This window comes from Saccostrea echinata, unplaced genomic scaffold (genome assembly GCF_033153115.1).
Source record: "Saccostrea echinata isolate AGI-Se365-2 ecotype Australia unplaced genomic scaffold, CSIRO_AGI_Sech_v1 ptg000015l, whole genome shotgun sequence".
NCBI lineage: Eukaryota > Metazoa > Mollusca > Bivalvia > Ostreida > Ostreidae > Saccostrea > Saccostrea echinata.
The window spans coordinates 13,409,601-13,428,735 of record NW_026889764.1 but is presented as its reverse complement, the minus strand read 5'-3'; the positions used below and the strand labels follow the sequence as shown (position 1 = coordinate 13,428,735).

The 19,135-nt window shown below is 32.1% G+C and overlaps 1 protein-coding gene across 1 annotated transcript; it reads left to right on the top strand.

Moving 5' to 3' along the window:
- Nucleotides 1–220: 220 nt before the first annotated feature.
- On the top strand, nt 221–16,030 carry LOC133187551 (copine-8-like). The gene is made up of 20 exons (XM_061322952.1): nt 221–355; nt 685–725; nt 854–897; nt 3,240–3,343; nt 5,037–5,076; nt 5,874–5,947; nt 6,312–6,372; nt 8,323–8,426; nt 9,190–9,294; nt 9,606–9,647; nt 9,841–9,916; nt 10,178–10,234; nt 10,409–10,470; nt 10,621–10,773; nt 11,060–11,135; nt 11,277–11,404; nt 11,735–11,837; nt 12,707–12,764; nt 13,274–13,347; nt 13,630–16,030. The coding sequence occupies exons 1-20, from the start codon at nt 282–284 to the stop codon at nt 13,828–13,830; spliced, it is 1,677 nt and encodes a 558-aa protein (XP_061178936.1). The 5' UTR covers nt 221–281; the 3' UTR covers nt 13,831–16,030.
- Nucleotides 16,031–19,135: the final 3,105 nt, after the last annotated feature.

Here is a 19,135-nt window from a genome sequence, read left to right as displayed (position 1 = left end):
AATTTGTACATGAATATAAACTATGTTAATTTTATTATCTCTTTATCTTTAAAAGAAAAAAAAAAAGAAGTGTTCGCGGACCAACAATTTAAGACTTTAATAATACTATAAAATTGTGTAAGACTTGTTTTTATTCCTGCTGATTATTTCGCAAATTAGGGAAGTACGCAGGAAACGAGATCTGCGAATAGCCTATATTGCAAAATCCCACCAAAGGCTTGGTAAATCCGCCACAGCGCTCATATGCAATTTCGGGTCAGTAACTCGCAAATAGTCGAAAAATGGCAAGCGGAGCATTTCAGCCTGGGACGGGTGTGGCTCCAGCCACCCTAGTGGAACTCTCTGTGTCTTGCAGGTGGGTGCAAGTTTTATTCTACCCTTTAATTCTTTCCAGAGTACGAAATTATGTATCTATAAATCGTTTCAGACGTTTGTTTACGTTTTGCGCATTACAACTCGAATTTCCTCTAATATTGTTTACATTAACCTGTTTACATTACAAGATTGAGTTTGTTTATTGACTTGAAAAGTCTTTTGGTAGACTTTCAGAAAGCAATGACAAAGAAATAAATTATACTTCTCTTGCTCCCCCCTTCTGTCTCTTCCTCTCTCTAAACACTCGATCAAAATAATGTTACCAGTGATTACACTGTGGACAGAAATTTAACGTTACTTCTTTTTCAGAAAATTGATTGATGCAGATGTGTTTTCCAAGTCAGATCCAAGTAAGAACACTATTCCTACTGTAATAACAAAAGTATGAAGTACATTTTAAATGCCTAGAATTGCTAGAAATTACAATTACATCTATGCCTTTGTTAAAGTCTTAATAGTTGATGCTTTTATTTTGCAGTGTGTGTTCTCTTCACCCAAGATCAAAGCAAGAATTGGAGAGAGGTAGTTATAAGATTCATGATGTTACATCTTCAAGAGTCTAAGTAAAATTTGCGACTCTTTGGTCTTATACATACTATATATCTTTCACTCTTTGATGCATCATAAAGGAATAATGTATATATATTCTTTCTATATTAATATTTCTTCACTTAGGGCAGTTATGTTAGTTTAAGAGTTGTTGTAAAATGTGCTTTATAAATAAAAATTAATATCATTACAACGTGTATTGGTAACGATCCTCTAATAAAACTAATGTCCAAATAACTGTATCTCACACTTCCATTCTCAATGAACTTGTAGTGTAGGACAGTGCCGCGAGAATTCCATCAGCATCGAAAGCAAGTTTAAGACTTGCCTAGATAGCTGAGTGGTCTAGTGCGCTGTTCCTGTGTTCCTGTACTGCTAGGAGACAGATTCTGTAGGTCGAGAGTTCAACCCTGGGCTGGGGCGGAAGTGGGTATCCTTATAAAAAAAAGTGAATTTCTTTGTGCTTTCTATATATATATATATATATATATATATATATATATATATATATATATATATATATATATATGTATATATATATATATATATATATATATATATATTTAAAACATGATTGTGACGTAAACCTTTTGTTTGTTTATTTTGTCCGTTCTATAGCTTAATGTTGAGCTAACTCCTCAAACAATCCATTAAGTTACCTGTAAGTGTCCATTCTTTTTGGAAAAATGTCCATTCTTTTTAAGAATGGACAGTTTTTTCAAAAAGAATGGACAGTTAAAACAAACAGAATGGAGAGTTACAGGTAAACTTTGGAATGTGCCCAGGAGGGAAACAAAAACAAATACATTAAATACGATTTAATTTACACGTAAATAACAACAAAGAACGTGGAGATCTAAGTTAATCCAGAACACAATGTCTGCACAGCATCTGCTCGATTTTACACTTTTAAATACATGAATGATGCACATTTCTTCAATACTCAAAACTCAATTTTCACTGAATTAAATTCAAAGCTTCAATTTAAATGACACAATTTCACATTTGATTCAAATTTTGGAAATATCATTCCCTCGAGAAGATCGAAGTACGGCTAATATTAGATCAATCACCCAGAACACAATTTGCAACATGAACACTACACTGCTCCATTAAATATTTCCGTAGAAAATAAAATTGAAACATTTTCAGATTTGATTTGAAATTCATTTTTCAGGTCTTTGTTCGGCTTATAGCTAATCCAACACTCAGAACACAATTTTCTTCTCACCATTACACTGCTGCAGTCAATGTATCCTCAAAAATTGAATTCAAATGAAACATTTTCAGACTTTGTTCGAATTTGATCATCTGTTTTTTTGTCGGAGAAGAAGTTCATTTCTTGGTCAAAGTTTGCCTAATATTGTCTTTTACTTTTCTCTGTTTCCAGGTCTCTCTTGCATCTTTTGCTTCATTACATGTATAATAGCTTTTGATTCTGTCATATACTCTCTCCATCGGAGAAAACGTTTACAACGCAAACTAAAACTGATTTTGAAGCATCGCATACTTGTATAAATACTGGAATCCCCCAAAATCCACCTGTAACTGTCCATTCTTTAGACAAAGACATTTTGTTATTTTTGCAACACAATGGCTATTCAACAATTTTCTGTGTACCCCTAGCGTACCTGTGACTGTCCATTCTGTAAACAATGAACTTGTCATTGTATGGTGCTACCTACCAAAAAATTCTTAATATCTAATACCAGTTTTGTACATTTTTATTTTAATTCTCTGAACAAAGGAAATCATGTTTTAAGTAGGAGAAAGGCCTCAAACTGTCCATTCTGTGAGAGAAAGAACTAATCTCGGGCCTACGGCCCTTGATTAGTTCTTTCTCTCACAGAATGGACAGTTTGGGGCCTTTCTCCTTTACACACACAAACACACACACACATATGTATATATATATATATATATATATATATATATATATATATATATATATATATATATATATATATATATATATATATATATCATCATCATCATTGAAAGCCCACAGTCATCTGACTTTTAGTAGTATTAGATAAGAGAAGAGAGACCAACCTTCAGTTGGTTTTCCGATGATGGGAATATATGGGAGATACTAATATGTACAACAGTTCAACAGTTGTTATAAAAAAAAACTATTTGCATTTCAAACCTTGGCTTTGTCCTATTAAGATAAAATTAATATAGACTAAAGCATTCAACTCAGGCCAACACTGCAGGTGAATAGAACCTTAATTTATTGTTTTTTAAATTACCTATATCAAACCATTATAACACAAATGATATGTTTAACTGTTTCTTTTTCTTCTTTTTTTCAGTTTGGACGAACTGAAATCATATGGAACAACCTTAATCCAGATTTTGTCAAAAAATTTGTGATGCATTACTATTTTGAACAAAGTCAGAAGCTGAAGTTTGAAGTGTAAGTCTGGGTTTTATTTTGCTATCAAATTTAAATACATTAATTGTCAGCACTGCATGAATTAGTTTACACGAAATGACACTCAATGCAGAATGTATGTGTGACATTTTCCTGTGGCAAATATATTAAACTAATTCTTCAGGTATCAGTTTTTAAAGATGCACCCAGTGGTAATTTGATTTATTAGCTCACCTGAGCCAAAGGCTCAAGTGAGCTTTTCTGATCATAATTTGGTCTTTGCATTGTCTGTCATCATCATTGTCGTTGTTGTTAACTTTTTACAATTTCATCTTTTTCTCCAGAACCACTAGTCAGGCCAATTTCAACCAAACACAGCACAGAGTATCCATGGGTAAAGGGGATTCAAATTTATCCAAATGAAGGGCCACACCCTCTTCTAAGGGGAGATAATTAAGAAAAAGTAAAAATTGGGTGGGGTTATTTAAAAATCTTTTTCTCAAGAACCACTGGGCCAGAAAAGATGAAAATTAAGTGAAAGTTTCCTGATATAGTGCAGATTCAAACTTATTCAAATCATGGGCCCCAGGGGTAGGATATGGCCACTATGGGCGATCAAAGTTTTACATGGGTATGAAAAGGAAAAAATCTTTTTCTCAAGAATAGGAAAACCATGATAAATCATATTATAAGGAAGCATCCTCAGGTAGTGTAGATTTAAATTTGTTCAAATCATGGCGCCCAGGGGTAGGGTGTGGCCAATATGGGCGATGAAAGTTTTACATGGGTATAAATAGGAAAAATGTTTAAAGTTTTTTGTCTCAAGAATAGAAAAGGCATGATTAATCATATTTATATTGAAACATCATCAAGTTGTGTAGATTAAAGTTTATTCAACTCACAACCCCCCCCCCCCATTCCCCCGAGTAGGATGTGACTACTATATTGGGCGATCATTGTTTTACATGGGTATAAACAGGAAAAATATTTAAAAATCTTCTTTCCAAGAATAGGAAAGACACAATTAATCATATTTGTATGGAAGCATCCTCAGGTTGTGTAGATTCAAGTTTGTTCAAATCATGATTCCTGGGGTGGGGAGGGCTACAATGGGCAATCAAAGTTTTCCATAGAATACTGTACATAGAAAAAATCTTTAAAGAATCTTCTGATGAAGAACAGCAAAGCCATCATCAGTCATATTTACAGTGTATATATGTAAGCATCCACAGGTATGTTCAGGTTTTTCAAATCATGACCCCTGTGGGTAAGGTGTGGGCACAATGAAGGATCAAGTTTTACATAGAAATAGATATAAAAAAATCTTTAAAAATCTTTTTACCAGGAATAGCAAAGTCATGATTAGTCATATTTATAAAAAAAAGATAGTGGAGATTCAAGTTTGTTCAAATTATAACTGCTGGATTATTCCCAGCAATTATAATTTGAACAAACTTGAATCTTGGACTATAATTTTACATGAGAATATATAGGGAAAAGATTCTGCTGATGAACAAGATGGGCCACCACAGTTTTCAGGTGAGAGTTGTGGCCCATGGGCCTCTTGTTTTTATAATATTTGTGTATTTTTTTTTTTTTTTTGAAGGGGGGGGGGGGGGTTAGTTTTGTTATTGGTGTGTTAATCACACTGACTTGTTATGTGGGCATATTTCATATAAGCCTTGACAAAAATGACCTATTAACCATGTTGACACTGTCTTAATCATTTATACAGATATGATGTGGATTCAAAGAGTGCAGATTTATCTAAGCATGTAAGTTAGAGGGAGAAAGAGAGAAGAATAAAATTGTATTTTAAGCAGATATATGCATGGAGTTGCTTTTAATTGAATATGATTATAGTTCACTATTTTGTTATTCTGTATGTGTTTCTAGAAAGTAAATATTCAGAGTGATGCTTTAAATTATACTCACTGTAGTACACATAAGTGCATATTTCTCATATTGCATTATAAAATATACAAGAACAAAATATTTTTCTGCCTTAAATACCCCAGGAATATAAACTCCAAAATGATTTTATCCTCTGGTGTGAAATAGGTTTAATGCTACATGTACAGGTATACATGTACAGATACATAGGTTCATACTGTATCATGATTTCCATGTGTGGATCTAGAAGGGGGGGTCTCTGCCCCCTCCCCCTCCTGGAATTTGCAGAATTATTAAAAGTACATTTGTATATACTGAAGGAAATTAAAGATTACTTTGCCCCCCCCCCCCCCCCCCCAAAAAAAAAAAAAAAAAACCTGGACACCACCGTCACCATGAAATAGGTTTTTATCATGTTTGGGAAATGGATTTTATTTATGTTTTTTTTTTTTTTTTGCTTGAATGTCAAGAAATTTCTGGGTTGGAAATTTTTTTTGACTGGGGTGCCCCCCCCCCCCATCAAAAAATTCCTGGATCCATGCCTGATTTCTGCCTGAAAAAGTGATTTTTACGAAAACAAACAGAACTAAGCAATAATTTCCATGACTTCAAAATAATCGCTGATCTTGAGACTGTTAAATTAGATCTTATTCAGAATTTCTTTATTTTTACTCTGTAGGACTTTCTAGGAAGAATGGAGTGTTCACTGGGTGAGATTGTGTCAGCTGGAAGTAAATTTATGAGAAGACTTGTGTGAGTTTTGAAGCTCTCGATCTGTATAAAATATTGGATCTGTCTTTAATTAAGAAATCAATCCAATCATCACAGACAGCACATGTCTTTTTTTATGACTCGTGTATCTGTTTCTTATAACATTGTAAAAAAAATGAACATATTATTATTACAGTTTCTAGGTACATGTATATGATTTTACAGTGTATACATATATACACAGGCATATACATTGTATATCTAAATTGCATTTCAAGTATCATGAAGAGATACATGTATATACATACATTTTCAGCCATCTTCAAAGAATTTCAAAATGTATATACAAAAAATTGACATTAATTGTGCTATTGAATTGTTGATTTTTATATTTTGATTTTTATAGAGGACCAAAGAAAGACAGTGGAGTAATTATAGTCGGAGCTGAGGAGCAGAGCAGCTGTAAGGTAAGCAATGGAGGTTTTGTAAGGTTATAACTCAACAGAATTGTTCATCATTTTTCATCATTGCAAGCCATGGTTTTTATGCCCCGCCATGAATATGGCCAGGGCATATAGTGTTTGTCATGTCCGTCTTCCATCCTTCCGTCCTTCCGTCTGTCCTTCGGTCACACTTTGCGTTTAGCTCTGTTCAAAGCTCAGTTTCAAAAAAACTATCCAAGATATTTTTATCAAACTTCATATGCTGATAGATATTGATGAGAGCTATGCAACTGCATCAACATTTTTTGACCTTGACCTTTCTTTTGACCTTGACCTCACTTTTCTTAAATTAGTGTTTAGCTCAGTTATAAAGATACCATTCAAGATAGTGTAATCAAACTTCATATGTTGATACATACGGATGTAAGCTATTTAACTGCATCAACATTTTTTGACCTTGACCTTTCTTTTGACCTTGACCTCACTTTTCTTGAATTAATGTTTAGCTCAGTTTTAAAGAAACCATTTAAGATATTTCTAACAAACTTCATAGGCTGATACATATTGATGAGAGCTATTCAACTGCATCAATATTTTTTACCTTGACCTTTCCTTTGACCTTGACCTCACTTTTCTTAAATAAGTTTTTAGCTCAGTTTTAAAGATACCATTCAAGATAGTGTTATCAAACTTCATATGCTGATACATACTGATGAGAGCTATTCAACTGCATCAACCTTTTTTGACCTTGACCTTTCCTTTGACCTTGACCTCACTTTTCTTAAATTAGTGTTTAGCTCAGTTTTAAAGAAACCATTCGTAATATTTTAATCAAACTTCATATGCTAATACATACTGATGTAACCTTTTCAACTGCATCAACAATTTTTAACCTTGACCTTACTTTTGATCTTGACCTCACTTTTCTTAAATTAGTGTCAAACTTCATATGCTGATACATACTGATGAGAGCTATTCAACTGCATCAATATTTTTTCACCTTGACCTTTCCTTTGACCTTGACCTCACTTTTCTCAATTTGTGTTAAAATGTTGCATTACTAATATACCCTCGGTGGGGCATTCATGTCCTATGGACATATTTCTAGTTTTTATCCACTAATGATTCTGTAGGAGAGGTAGCTGATTAAAACCAAAGCTTTCAAGGATGTTTTAATGAACATTCACATAATTATGCAGGATATATCACTCTCTAAGTCTGTTCTCTTACAGATACAACTAATATTTTACAGTTAAGTCTAATACAATCAAACTCGTTATCTCAAACTCGATGGAACTGAGAAAAAAATTCAAGATATCCGATGATTTGAGATATGGAGGGTAAAATATTTAAAGAAAGGTTGGGACTTCCAGATTACTTCGGTATTCAAAATATCAGTGTTCGAGATACTAAAGTTCAACTGTATCTTATGGAGTTATATGTGTATAATTCAGTTTATCAAATTGTAGGATAAGAAAACAAAACATATACAGTCTATGTATGATAATTGATACCTTCTATATGCCATAAAAGTACAGTCAAACCCCATTATCTCAAACTCAAAAGGACCCAGAAAAAACTTGGAGATATCCGAGGGTTCGAGATATTGAGGGTAAAATACTTAAAGATAAAGTGCTTGGGATTTCCAAATTACTTAGACATATTGATGGTATTCGAGATATCCGTGTTTGAGATACTGAAGTTCAACTGTATCTGCAAACAATTATAAATTTTCTATTTACATTTTTCAGTCAATTTGGTAAATAAAAGATGCAGGATTTAAATTTTTTGCAGTTAAATTTATTGTTGTGATTTTGCATGGTTGCACCAATAACAAATTAAAATTGTGCAACTTTAGACAGTTTCCATTCTGCAGTACATTTGTGTTTGAGTTGCTATCAACTATTCTGAGGCTCATAAAAAAAAATGAAATTGCCATACATGCACATACATGCTGATAATTTTAATTTTCAGGAACAAGCAACAATGCAGTTTTGTGCCCACAAGTTGGACAAGAAAGATTTCTTTGGAAAATCAGATCCATTCTTAACTTTCTACAAAACTAACGAGGATGGTTCGTAAGTAAAAGATGTCAGTGTATGATAATTCCAGTTAATTAAGCCTTATTAATCTGGACATTTGTGATCCCAAGCAAATTGTCCAAATTAATGAAGAGTCCAGATTAATGAAAAATACAGTCAAACCTTGTTATCTCGAACTCAATGGGACAAAGAAAAAAACTTCGAGATATCTGAGGATTTGATATATCCAGGGGAAAATACACTGTACTTAGAGTATAAGGGGTTGGGACTTCCAAATCACTTTGACATATCCATGGTATTCGAGATATGAGTGTTCCAGATACCAAAGTCAACTGTACTTGGTATGTTTGAATATAAATTGTTCCACACAAGTTTCATACGGAAGGTGAAGCATCTGAATTATTGGTGTATTTCAGAATAACCACTGTATGTAGCATACTCATTACAGCAGGTTATTTATTGTATGCAGTGGTGGACTGGAGTAAGTGAAATCAAAAGCAAGTGGCCAATGGGCCATAATGCTCACCTGAGTTACATTGTATTTTGACAGTTGAATACATTGTATGTAATGAGACCTTTCTGGTAGACTCTGACTATAAGTCTTAAACTAAGTGAAAAATATAATAATTTTTAGATATTAATGGTTGCATACATGTAGTAATTTGACAAACCGTAGCTTTGTCCTTTAGCTAGGTTATACAAAGTGATAAACATGATAAATTATATGCCCAAAGTTTTCAGAATAATGTTTTATGAAATATTGAACACAGATAATAAATGGATATTTATTAATATTCAGATACACAGTGGTTCACAGAACAGAAGTTATAAAGAAAACCCTCAACCCAACATGGAAACCCTTTACAATTCCTGTACGCTCACTGTGTAATGGGGACTATGACAGGTCAGTACAATGTAATATTACATATTTGTATACATATATATAAATTTATGAGTTAAAACAAAAACTGAATTTAATTGCTTAAAAACTATGAAACCATAAGCATGCACTATCTCAGTTGAATTTTCTGTGAATAATTTCATGTTATCTGAGTTAAAATTTGATAACTTTTTAAATTGATGCTCTAATCTTAGTGTAAAAACAATGATTTTAATGAAGTCACAGTCAATGTGCCACATTTAGAATCATTATATTACATGCAGTATCATTATTTAAGTGAAAAAAATAATTTTCATAAAATTTTTTTTTTGCAGAACCATCAAGATAGAATGTTATGATTGGGACGCTGATGGTGGGTAAGTGATGTGCCCTTAACTTACAATGTAACATTACATGAACCAGGAACCTGTATAGGTCCTTCCATGAACTATCCATTGCTCATCATCACAACAATAATTGTAACTCTAATTAAACTAAAATTCTCAATTAATGAGAGCCTCCTTTGACATATATTTCACTAATTCGGTTGTTATGCTTGCACTTTTAAAGGCATGACTTTATCGGAGAATTTATGACCAACATGAGAGAGTTGTCTAGAGGTCCAAGTCCACAGAACGTTTTTGAGGTAGGATATAAAAATATAAGATATATCTCTTAAATTTTTTTCATAAAAAAATAAATTGAAAATCAAATATTATAAATTCAAACTGAAGGGATTCAAAAATAAATCTCTGTATTACATTAAGTGGAGTAAAACTGCAGTGATCAATTTCACTTTTAAAAAGTTATCAAAGTTTTATGAAACAAAATCGGAGCATACAATAAAAGTTAGAGTCTTCTAAAAAACCTGCATACTTAACGTATTTTATATAAAATCACATTACAGTGCATAAATCCAAAGAAAGCACAGAAGAAAGGGGATAAATACAAGAATTCAGGAACAGTGAGTTTCCAGTTAAAATCACCTTAAATTGTTTGATTGTACAAGTAAACCAATTTAGAAATGTTAGCCTTGAAATTATAATTTAATTTTCTTCAAAATTAAGTATAAGAATGAGATATAAACTTGAAAAAGTGTACATGTGTTTGAAGTGTTTATTCTGTATATTTCTTTCAGGTGGAGTTAATGAGTTGTAGGATAGAGAAGGTGTATTCTTTCTTGGACTATGTGAGAGGAGGGTAGGTACACATTCTCAGTATATAAGTAATATAACAGGTGAATAACCCGCTCAGGTATGGCATGAAACTGCAATTTACAACAATTTTGTATTTATGGATGGGACAAATATTTCAAGAACAAAATGAAAGCAAAATTTCTTTCCGTTACAGGACCCAGCTTCACTGTACATTTGCTGTGGATTTCACTGCCTCTAACGGAGATCCCAAATCTCCATCATCACTCCACTACATAAATCCCTACAGACCTAATCCCTACGCAAACGCTCTCAGAGCTGTGGGAACTATCATACAGGACTATGACACGTGAGTGGACATATTCATGTAGATTATGAGGCTTCCTCTCCTAAATAATTTTATTTATGGATCAGATTCAAAGTTTTAAAACATGTACATGTATAAAGAGATTACAGTATTCCATTTTAGTATTTTTCATATCATTAAAAAAAGATTATTTTTCAGAACAGATCAATTTAATTTCATCATCTATCTTAAGGAAATGCACACTGGAAGATGCTTTACTTTTGAAAGTAAAGTAGTGTATGGAGTTACAGAATGATAAGACTGATATTCCTTAATTTTTTTTTTTCAGTGACAAGTTGTTTCCTGCTCTGGGATTTGGTGCCAGACTTCCTCCTGATGGAGTTGTTTCTCACGAATTTGCTCTGGTAGGACACAACGTCATGTTTGATTCACATTTTAATAACGTATTTGACTATTTTTCACTGACCTGTGTAACTTTCCTGTGTAATTCATATGTAAAAATTTTTTCAATATAAATGTTTAAGTACATGTATGTTTATTTGTAGAATGGCAATCCAAACAACCCATACTGTCAGGGAATTGATGGAGTGTTAGATGCTTACCACAAAGCCATTCAGTCTGTACAACTGTATGGTCCCACAAACTTTGCTCCTTGTATCAACCATGTGGCTAAGTATGTTGGACTATAGTCAACTTCTTGCTTTTTAATATCAAAGACTGACTTAGATAATTTAAATGTGTAAATTTGTGATTATTTTCATTATGTTTTGTGAAAATCATATTTAAAAAAATATTTTGAAAAATAGAAAAAAATATCTTTATAATGGAAAAAAAATTAAGCTTAAAAAGGATCTGAATTTGTCATGAAATCCCATTAAAACAAGTATCCAAAATATAAGGACATAAAGTATAATCTTCAAATATATGAGATCTAGCTTTGATCACATTTTTTAAATGCAGTAAATAGACAAGATCTAACTGATGAATTATTGATTAATTTTAGATTTGCTTCTCAGAAGCGGGATGGGAATGATTATTTCATCCTTCTGATAATCACAGACGGAATCATCACAGACATGCCACAGACGTGTGAGGCCATTGTTAATGTAAGTAATCCTCAGGTTAAGATACTAGAAATAGCAGTATGAATGTGATTGAGCAGGAAATAAGGCAAAAGCTACAAAATTATTGTTCGGTACTTTTGTGTTTGGCTACAAAGTGGTTGGGACATATATATAATTCGTCCATTTTTCTGTCTTTCCAGAATATAATGAATTTATGGACATTTAACCTTAGATGAAAGTTATAATCTGAATTTCCATAATTATGTGGTTGTGTGAAAATAAAATATGAATTTTAATTGAATATAGCCCTAGGATTTTGAACTTCATGAATTCAACATATGTAACTTACTTAGATCAGAAAAACTTGTGTCCAACCAATGATAATTCCTCTTTGTAGACTTCTATCATTCAGAATAATCTTTAATTGAAACCCTGAATATCTGTGCATGTCATTGTTTGCTAGGGATGGGTATCGGCAAAAATTTCGTATCGTGATAAATCACGATTTTTTCCTAAAAATATCACGATAAATCGTGATATTTTTGCACACAATTTTTAATACAATTTCAAATGAATTTCCTTAATATTTCTTAAAATATGTTATAAAAACATAATTTTTATCTTTAAATTTTTATTTATTTAATATAAAGCATGTGGGGTACCTAGTTTCAACGTTTTCTACACTTTCTGTTATTGTCATTCAGTAGTTTGAACAAATAAATGAATAATTTCCCGAATTTATAGTTATGTGTCAAATACCGGTATTTCAGTCTACGTATCACGATACATATTACGCAATAAAAAATCGCGATTAACCGGTATACCGATAAAATCGCGCATCCCTATTGTTTGCGCATTATTTGTAACTTATATAGTTTTTATACAGTTTTAAGTGTGTGTATAAATTGTAGGCTGCCTCGCTACCCCTCTCTATCATCATAGTTGGCGTTGGTGATGCTGACTTTGAAGGTTAGATATATATTTATGCATTTTGTTAATTTTAATTATAAAGAAATTCAAAAAGTACTATTCAAAAAATAATCTTAATTGTGTTTATCCAAAGTAACTGAATCAAATAGTGCTGGAATTAAAATGTGAAGTATATAAGTTACAGATATAGAGTGGTATTAACTGATATAAAGTTGTATTAAGTTTATAGATAAAAAAAACATTTAAGAGATGAATTTAATTTTTGAGAATTCATGAGGACATGAACTATGACGCTTCACGCCGTCATATTTCACACACTTCATGGTAAATATGCAGGCATGAAGCGTTGTAGCTGTTCATGTACCTCATGAATTCTCAAAAATTAAATCCATATCTTATATTTACATTATTTTTCTGATGACTTGCCATATATTTTTGTCATTCAACAATCATTTTTGAAAAAATGAACTTCTAATTTGCAAAGAATCTTAACTAAGGAAAAATATTTGGAAATGTAAATATAACGGTGTCAAAATAATTTTGTTCAGCTATGGATATTCTGGATGGAGATGATGTTAGGCTGTCTTCCCGTGGTCGCTATGCAGAAAGAGACATTGTACAGGTATTGTTCTTAATTCACAATAGACCACATTTCTTCTTGTTTTCTTCTGAAACATTCAACTCTGATCAGAGAAAATATCAAATTTTTCTTGTGACTAATTGTTTGCAGGGCTAGGAAATTTAAATGAAAAAAAGATTGAAATTTTAATTTAAATACCTAGTACATGTATTTCAAAATTGCAAGTAGTTATTTGATAAAGACAAGGCAAAAATATGCTTTCCATGTACATGCATTATAATGATAGCTAAAAATATATACATGTATAAAATTTATCGTTCCCAGTTTGTTCCAATGAGGGATTTCCAGGGACGAGCAGGAGAGAACCCGGCTACAATCCAAGCCATGTTAGCAAAGGAAGTTTTGGAGGAGATTCCAGACCAGTTTCTGTCATACATGAAATCTCGGAACATTAAACCCAAACCTCCTCTCCAAAGGCAACTCACCATTTCATCAGTGTCGTCCCTTCCTGTAACGGAGCAGTGAACTGCATACAAACAGCTTGAAATTAGCTCGGACATGCTTTTACAGTGATTGTGAAATAGAGGCATTAGTTAGTGAATTCTTACAGACTAAAATTATATACATGTATGTAGCCTGATAGCTGTTTTTCACATTCAACCAAGTTTGACTGAGTATGATTGTGTAATTAATAACATGTAACCTTGTACTTACCTCTATCTATGAATTTTATACCCTTGTAATTATACCTCTGTACATGAATTTTACCTATTGATATGATCATACAAAATTTACATTTTATTGTTAAATGAAGTTGTGTTTTCTCTTGCCATTCCTCAATAGAACAATTCCCCCCTTTTATCTAGTTATACAGCCTTTTTTCTGTATCATGTGTTCTATGGGTTACATGTAGGAATAACATAAAGTAAATGTAGAAATTCATGGCAGACATTTTACAATGAGAAGTAATTTTTTGCCATAATTTTATGTCTTTGTATATAATTTATATAGCAGCAAGAACATTCTTGTATCACAGATATACCTGCCACATATACATGTGATTTGTATTATCAACAGCACAATGCATTATTCATTTGCAGTAACTATGAATAAAATCTATCTATTTCCATTTTAATTCCATTTTTGGAATACTAAAACTTAAATTCAGCACTTATGCTGGTCTTTGTTGCTTTTTATTTCTTTGTTTTTTGTCATTTTCTTGTCTTGTATAAAAATTTATATATATATTATTGTCAAATGGTACATTCGTTTTATATAATTATGGTTGAATTATTGGGATTTTTTTTTTCTGTAAATGAAAAGATTACTGAGTATCAGTATTGAATCAGTATTGACATTTGGATCTTGAACTGTTTTTATTCCCTTTGGTTTGAAAAAATTAAGAGAACAAAATAAATTTTCATACTGTATACGGGGTTATTTTTACCCTGTTTTATTTTCGCCCTTTCACATTTGCAAACAACTTTGTCCCTTTTTAAATCGCTCAGACACAACTGTTTCAAAGAGATAATGTTGTCTTCTTTGATATGTTTGAAAATTTGCCCACATGCATCAAGGGAGAAAGAGGCGAAAATAAATCTGGAACAAATATTTCCCTGTATACAGTAATTACAAGCTAGGTGTAAAATATTATTCTTGTATTTTTATCTGGATTGAGAATCATAAGTGGAAATGTCTACACATGTAATACTAACACATGATATAAAAAGTACATAATTAAGTTGATACAAGTTTGTTATTAATATTTGTATTTATTGTCTATGAGCAATAATGTACATATTTATTATTGTTATTTTATATACCCTGTAGCGTATTGCTTCTAATTTACTGGTGCTTATGACTGTTCATTGAAAATTTTCACAAATTTGGTATGTATAGTACATAATTATACACACTTCTCCATGATATTATATCTATGTAATTTGTGTTATACATATTACATAATTATCAACCACTTTCTGTGACATGAAAGGAATATGGATGTTTTTTAAAGAAATTATTAAAATATGTATCTGAAGAATCCACATAATTTTTCTGAGCCAAATTGTAGATGACAAATTGTTTTAGGTTTTTTGAACAGAGATCACGGCCATAGTAAATAAGTTTAAGTGTGGAAGTGTATCATGTTTAATGTGAAATGCAGCATACAGATACCTTCAACAATCTTTGTCTGGAACTAGGAAGCAATGAACTGTTTTTTGGTGTGTGTTTGTGAGCCAGGATTGCATAATATATTTTTTAGTCATATAATTTGTTTTAATTTTAGTGTTTTACTAGGGAGGGGGTGGGAATGGGCATGAATGGGGATCTATGTGTGCATTACAAGTCCCTACAGCATATCATTTGTTTTTGTTGGGTTTTTTTTTCTTTCTTCTTCTTTTTTTTTGACCAAACATTTTTGTACCTTTGTTTTTGGACTCATGTATACATTTATTCTTGTGAAATTTGAATATTTTTAACATGAAGGAATTTCACATGAATGATTAAAAAATTGACATTGATTTGATAATCGTACTCTGGTTCCATCAGCATTAAAGAAATGGATTTATTTTAATATTAGTATTGGTATCTACCTATCTGTGAGTATATAAACAAGAAAATCAATAGTTTTCCAATATTGTTTGTTTTTAACCATATACCTTTGTCATCGTATGCTAATAATTTATCTTGTTATAATTTTTAATAAAAATATTTTTTCTCCCAATATTTACTTAAAATTATACATGTATCTATGTAGTGGTGTTATAAAAAAATTGAGAGAAGGAGTTTATGAAGAATTTTTTAGCCATTTAATTGGAAACTTTACCTGATTATGCTGATGTTACAGTCAGAAGAAAAAAAAAAACTACCATGACTGAAGGAAATGAGCTGACATATTCTGCATGGCTAGTTATTCTTACAGAATCATCAATACTGCACCTTTTTTACGAATCTAGTGTACTATACACTGCCATATCTATACTGAAAAAAATATTTTCAGCCAACATTTTAAACAGTAAATTGGTGGGCAACACTCACATATTTCCATAAATAGACGAGGTTTTTTAAGTTCTTTTCAGTCAAATTTATGGTAATTTTGAACATTTCTAAATTAGTTGTTATCCATATCCCAAGAACAATAAAACTTCTTGGTAGGGAATTAATGAGGACACCTGTTTTTAGTCTTTTCAATAAATCTTCCTTACAATCTTATTAAGAGATCTGTTTGTATATGAAATATGAAGATAACGAACACTTATCAAGTTCGAAAAGTATTGCAACAATACAAATTTGGTGCAGACCTCTAAGACCATTAGAGGTGGGATGAGGTGTCATGGAGGAGTAAGGATCCCCTGTCAACCTGTCACACCCGCCATGTGCACCTTGTCATGATCGGGCAAACGGGAAAATCTATAGACTATTCAGTGTGAAAATAATTGCCTAACAATTTGTAAGAAAAACGTCAGTTAACACTTGACTTGATGATAGATTGTACAGTGTATTTTTGTATTTTGCAAATTTGCGAAATGTTGTCATTAAACTGGACTGTTGATCTTCTTGTATCATCAACTTATTTGTTAATAGCTTGCCTTATTTTAGAAATTGTTTGCATGTATACGTAGAGCATGCTCAGGTGCATCGATTCAACTAGGAGGCATAAACTCCATATGCCGGTGATAATGGTATATTGCTACTTAAATTAGGGAAGTTGACTTGAAAAGTTTATATTATCATAAGTAGGTAGTTAATATTTAAGCTGTTTAATATCTAGGCACTGTAGTGATTTTTTTAGTTTAAAAGTTCGAAAGCAATAGTCGATGAATATTTGTAAGAAATACAAGGTGTGGATTTCAACTTGAAATATAAATACAAATCTGGAGCCTTTTGTGATTAATATATTACCAATCTTTACTGCGTCAATTCCTTTGTTGGCAAATTTAAATTGAAGGAATAAACAGGTTACTTGAGCAATATTCTCTTCAGTAAAATGTGGCGGTTTAAAAAAAAACCTTCGATTTGGAATATCCGTACTCACAGATCCGAGCCTGTATTCTGATGTCGGAGAATATACGTCGTGTATAATAGGTGTACTGTAAGACTGATTTCCATGCATGGCTACGCTTACGTCTCTGTGTATTGTTAAAAAATCCCATCGCATTCACATTCTTACACTGTAGACATGAAAGATCCCTAACACTATCGACATTATCATTGCTATCATATCTGCATATGGAAAGGCCGTGCCTAGTTTCTTAATCCAGTATTCTTCTCAATGTCTACGGAAAGGTGTAGGCAGTGATGGGCTATAACATGTAGTAAGATGTTAAATCTTTCCTAAAATTCTAACTTTCATTGACAAAATAGAATGATCAGGAAAATTATAGTGCTGGCCTCCGTTGTTAATTTGAAATCTATACCGTTCACTTGGTTTCACCGACATAAAAAGGCCCACAAAGAATAATATATTCGATAATATATGGACTGGACTAATGGACGAATATATCCGACAATATATTCGAGAAGTGGTGTAAATCAGATATGGATACTTAAAAATTCCAAGGAACTTTTTGAAAAATTTGAAATCACAAAAATTTACCAAAATGAACAACATTCAAACTTACGACTTTTCAACTTTATATACAACCATTTCCTATGATAAATTAAAGTCCAGGCTTTTTGACATCATCGACAGCTATTTCAATAAAAATGGAAGTCGTAAATTTACTTACATTGTCATTGGTAATATGCAAAATTACTTTGTTAAAAAACTTCTGATTGTACACACAAGTACTCTGAAATTGATATTAAAAAGATGATTGAGTTTCTGATTGACAATATCTACGTGGTTTTTGGAGGCCAGGTCTTCCAACAATCTATTGGAATTCCCATGGGTACCAATTGCGCCCCGTTATTAGTAGACCCATTTTTGTTTTCAAAAATATGAAGCAGAATTTGTTCTAAATCTTATACGTGAAAAGAAGAAAACACTTGCTGTGGCCTTCAACTCGACATTTAGATATATCGACGATGTATAGTCAAATTACAATGGTTATTTCCAATCATATGTCGACTCGATATATCCCGGTGAGCTTGAAATAAAATATACCACAGATTCTGACACATCTGTTTCATATTTGGATATTTTACTAGAAAAAGACGCTAATGGTAATCTAACAACAAAGCTTTATGATAAACGTGATGACTAACTTTTCAATCGTTAACTTTCCATATTTATGTAGAAATATACCCTTATCACCTGCATACGTTGTTTATATTTCTCAGTTGATTCGATACGCAAGAGCATGCTCTACGTATGAACAATTTCTAAAACGAGGTAAGTTATTGACAAACAAGTTGATGAAACAAGAATATCAGTAGTCTCGTTTAAAGTCATCATTTCGTAAATTCTATGGTCGATACAATGACAGTCAGTAAATACAATATATCATTAGACTAACATTTTTCATATTAATTGTTAGACCATTATTTACATACTTAATTATCCGTTATTTCCCGATCATGACAAGGAGCACACGGCGGGTGTGACCGGGTGGCAGGGGATGCTTACTCCTCCATGACACCTGATCCCACCTCTGACATTTTAGAGGTCTGTGTTTGCTCTGCTATTGATTTGTTTTGTTTAATGGACATTTGGGCCAGAACACTGTTTGTTATCTCCATATATTTCATACATTCTATTCCGCAGACAACATTAGAAGAATTGCAGTTCAGATTTTCCCAAGTTTTGGTATAAGGGCTTTGTCCAGTAAGATTACTAGTAAAAGAACAGCTATAATCAAAACATCACAGGTTTTACAGTTTTTAGCAG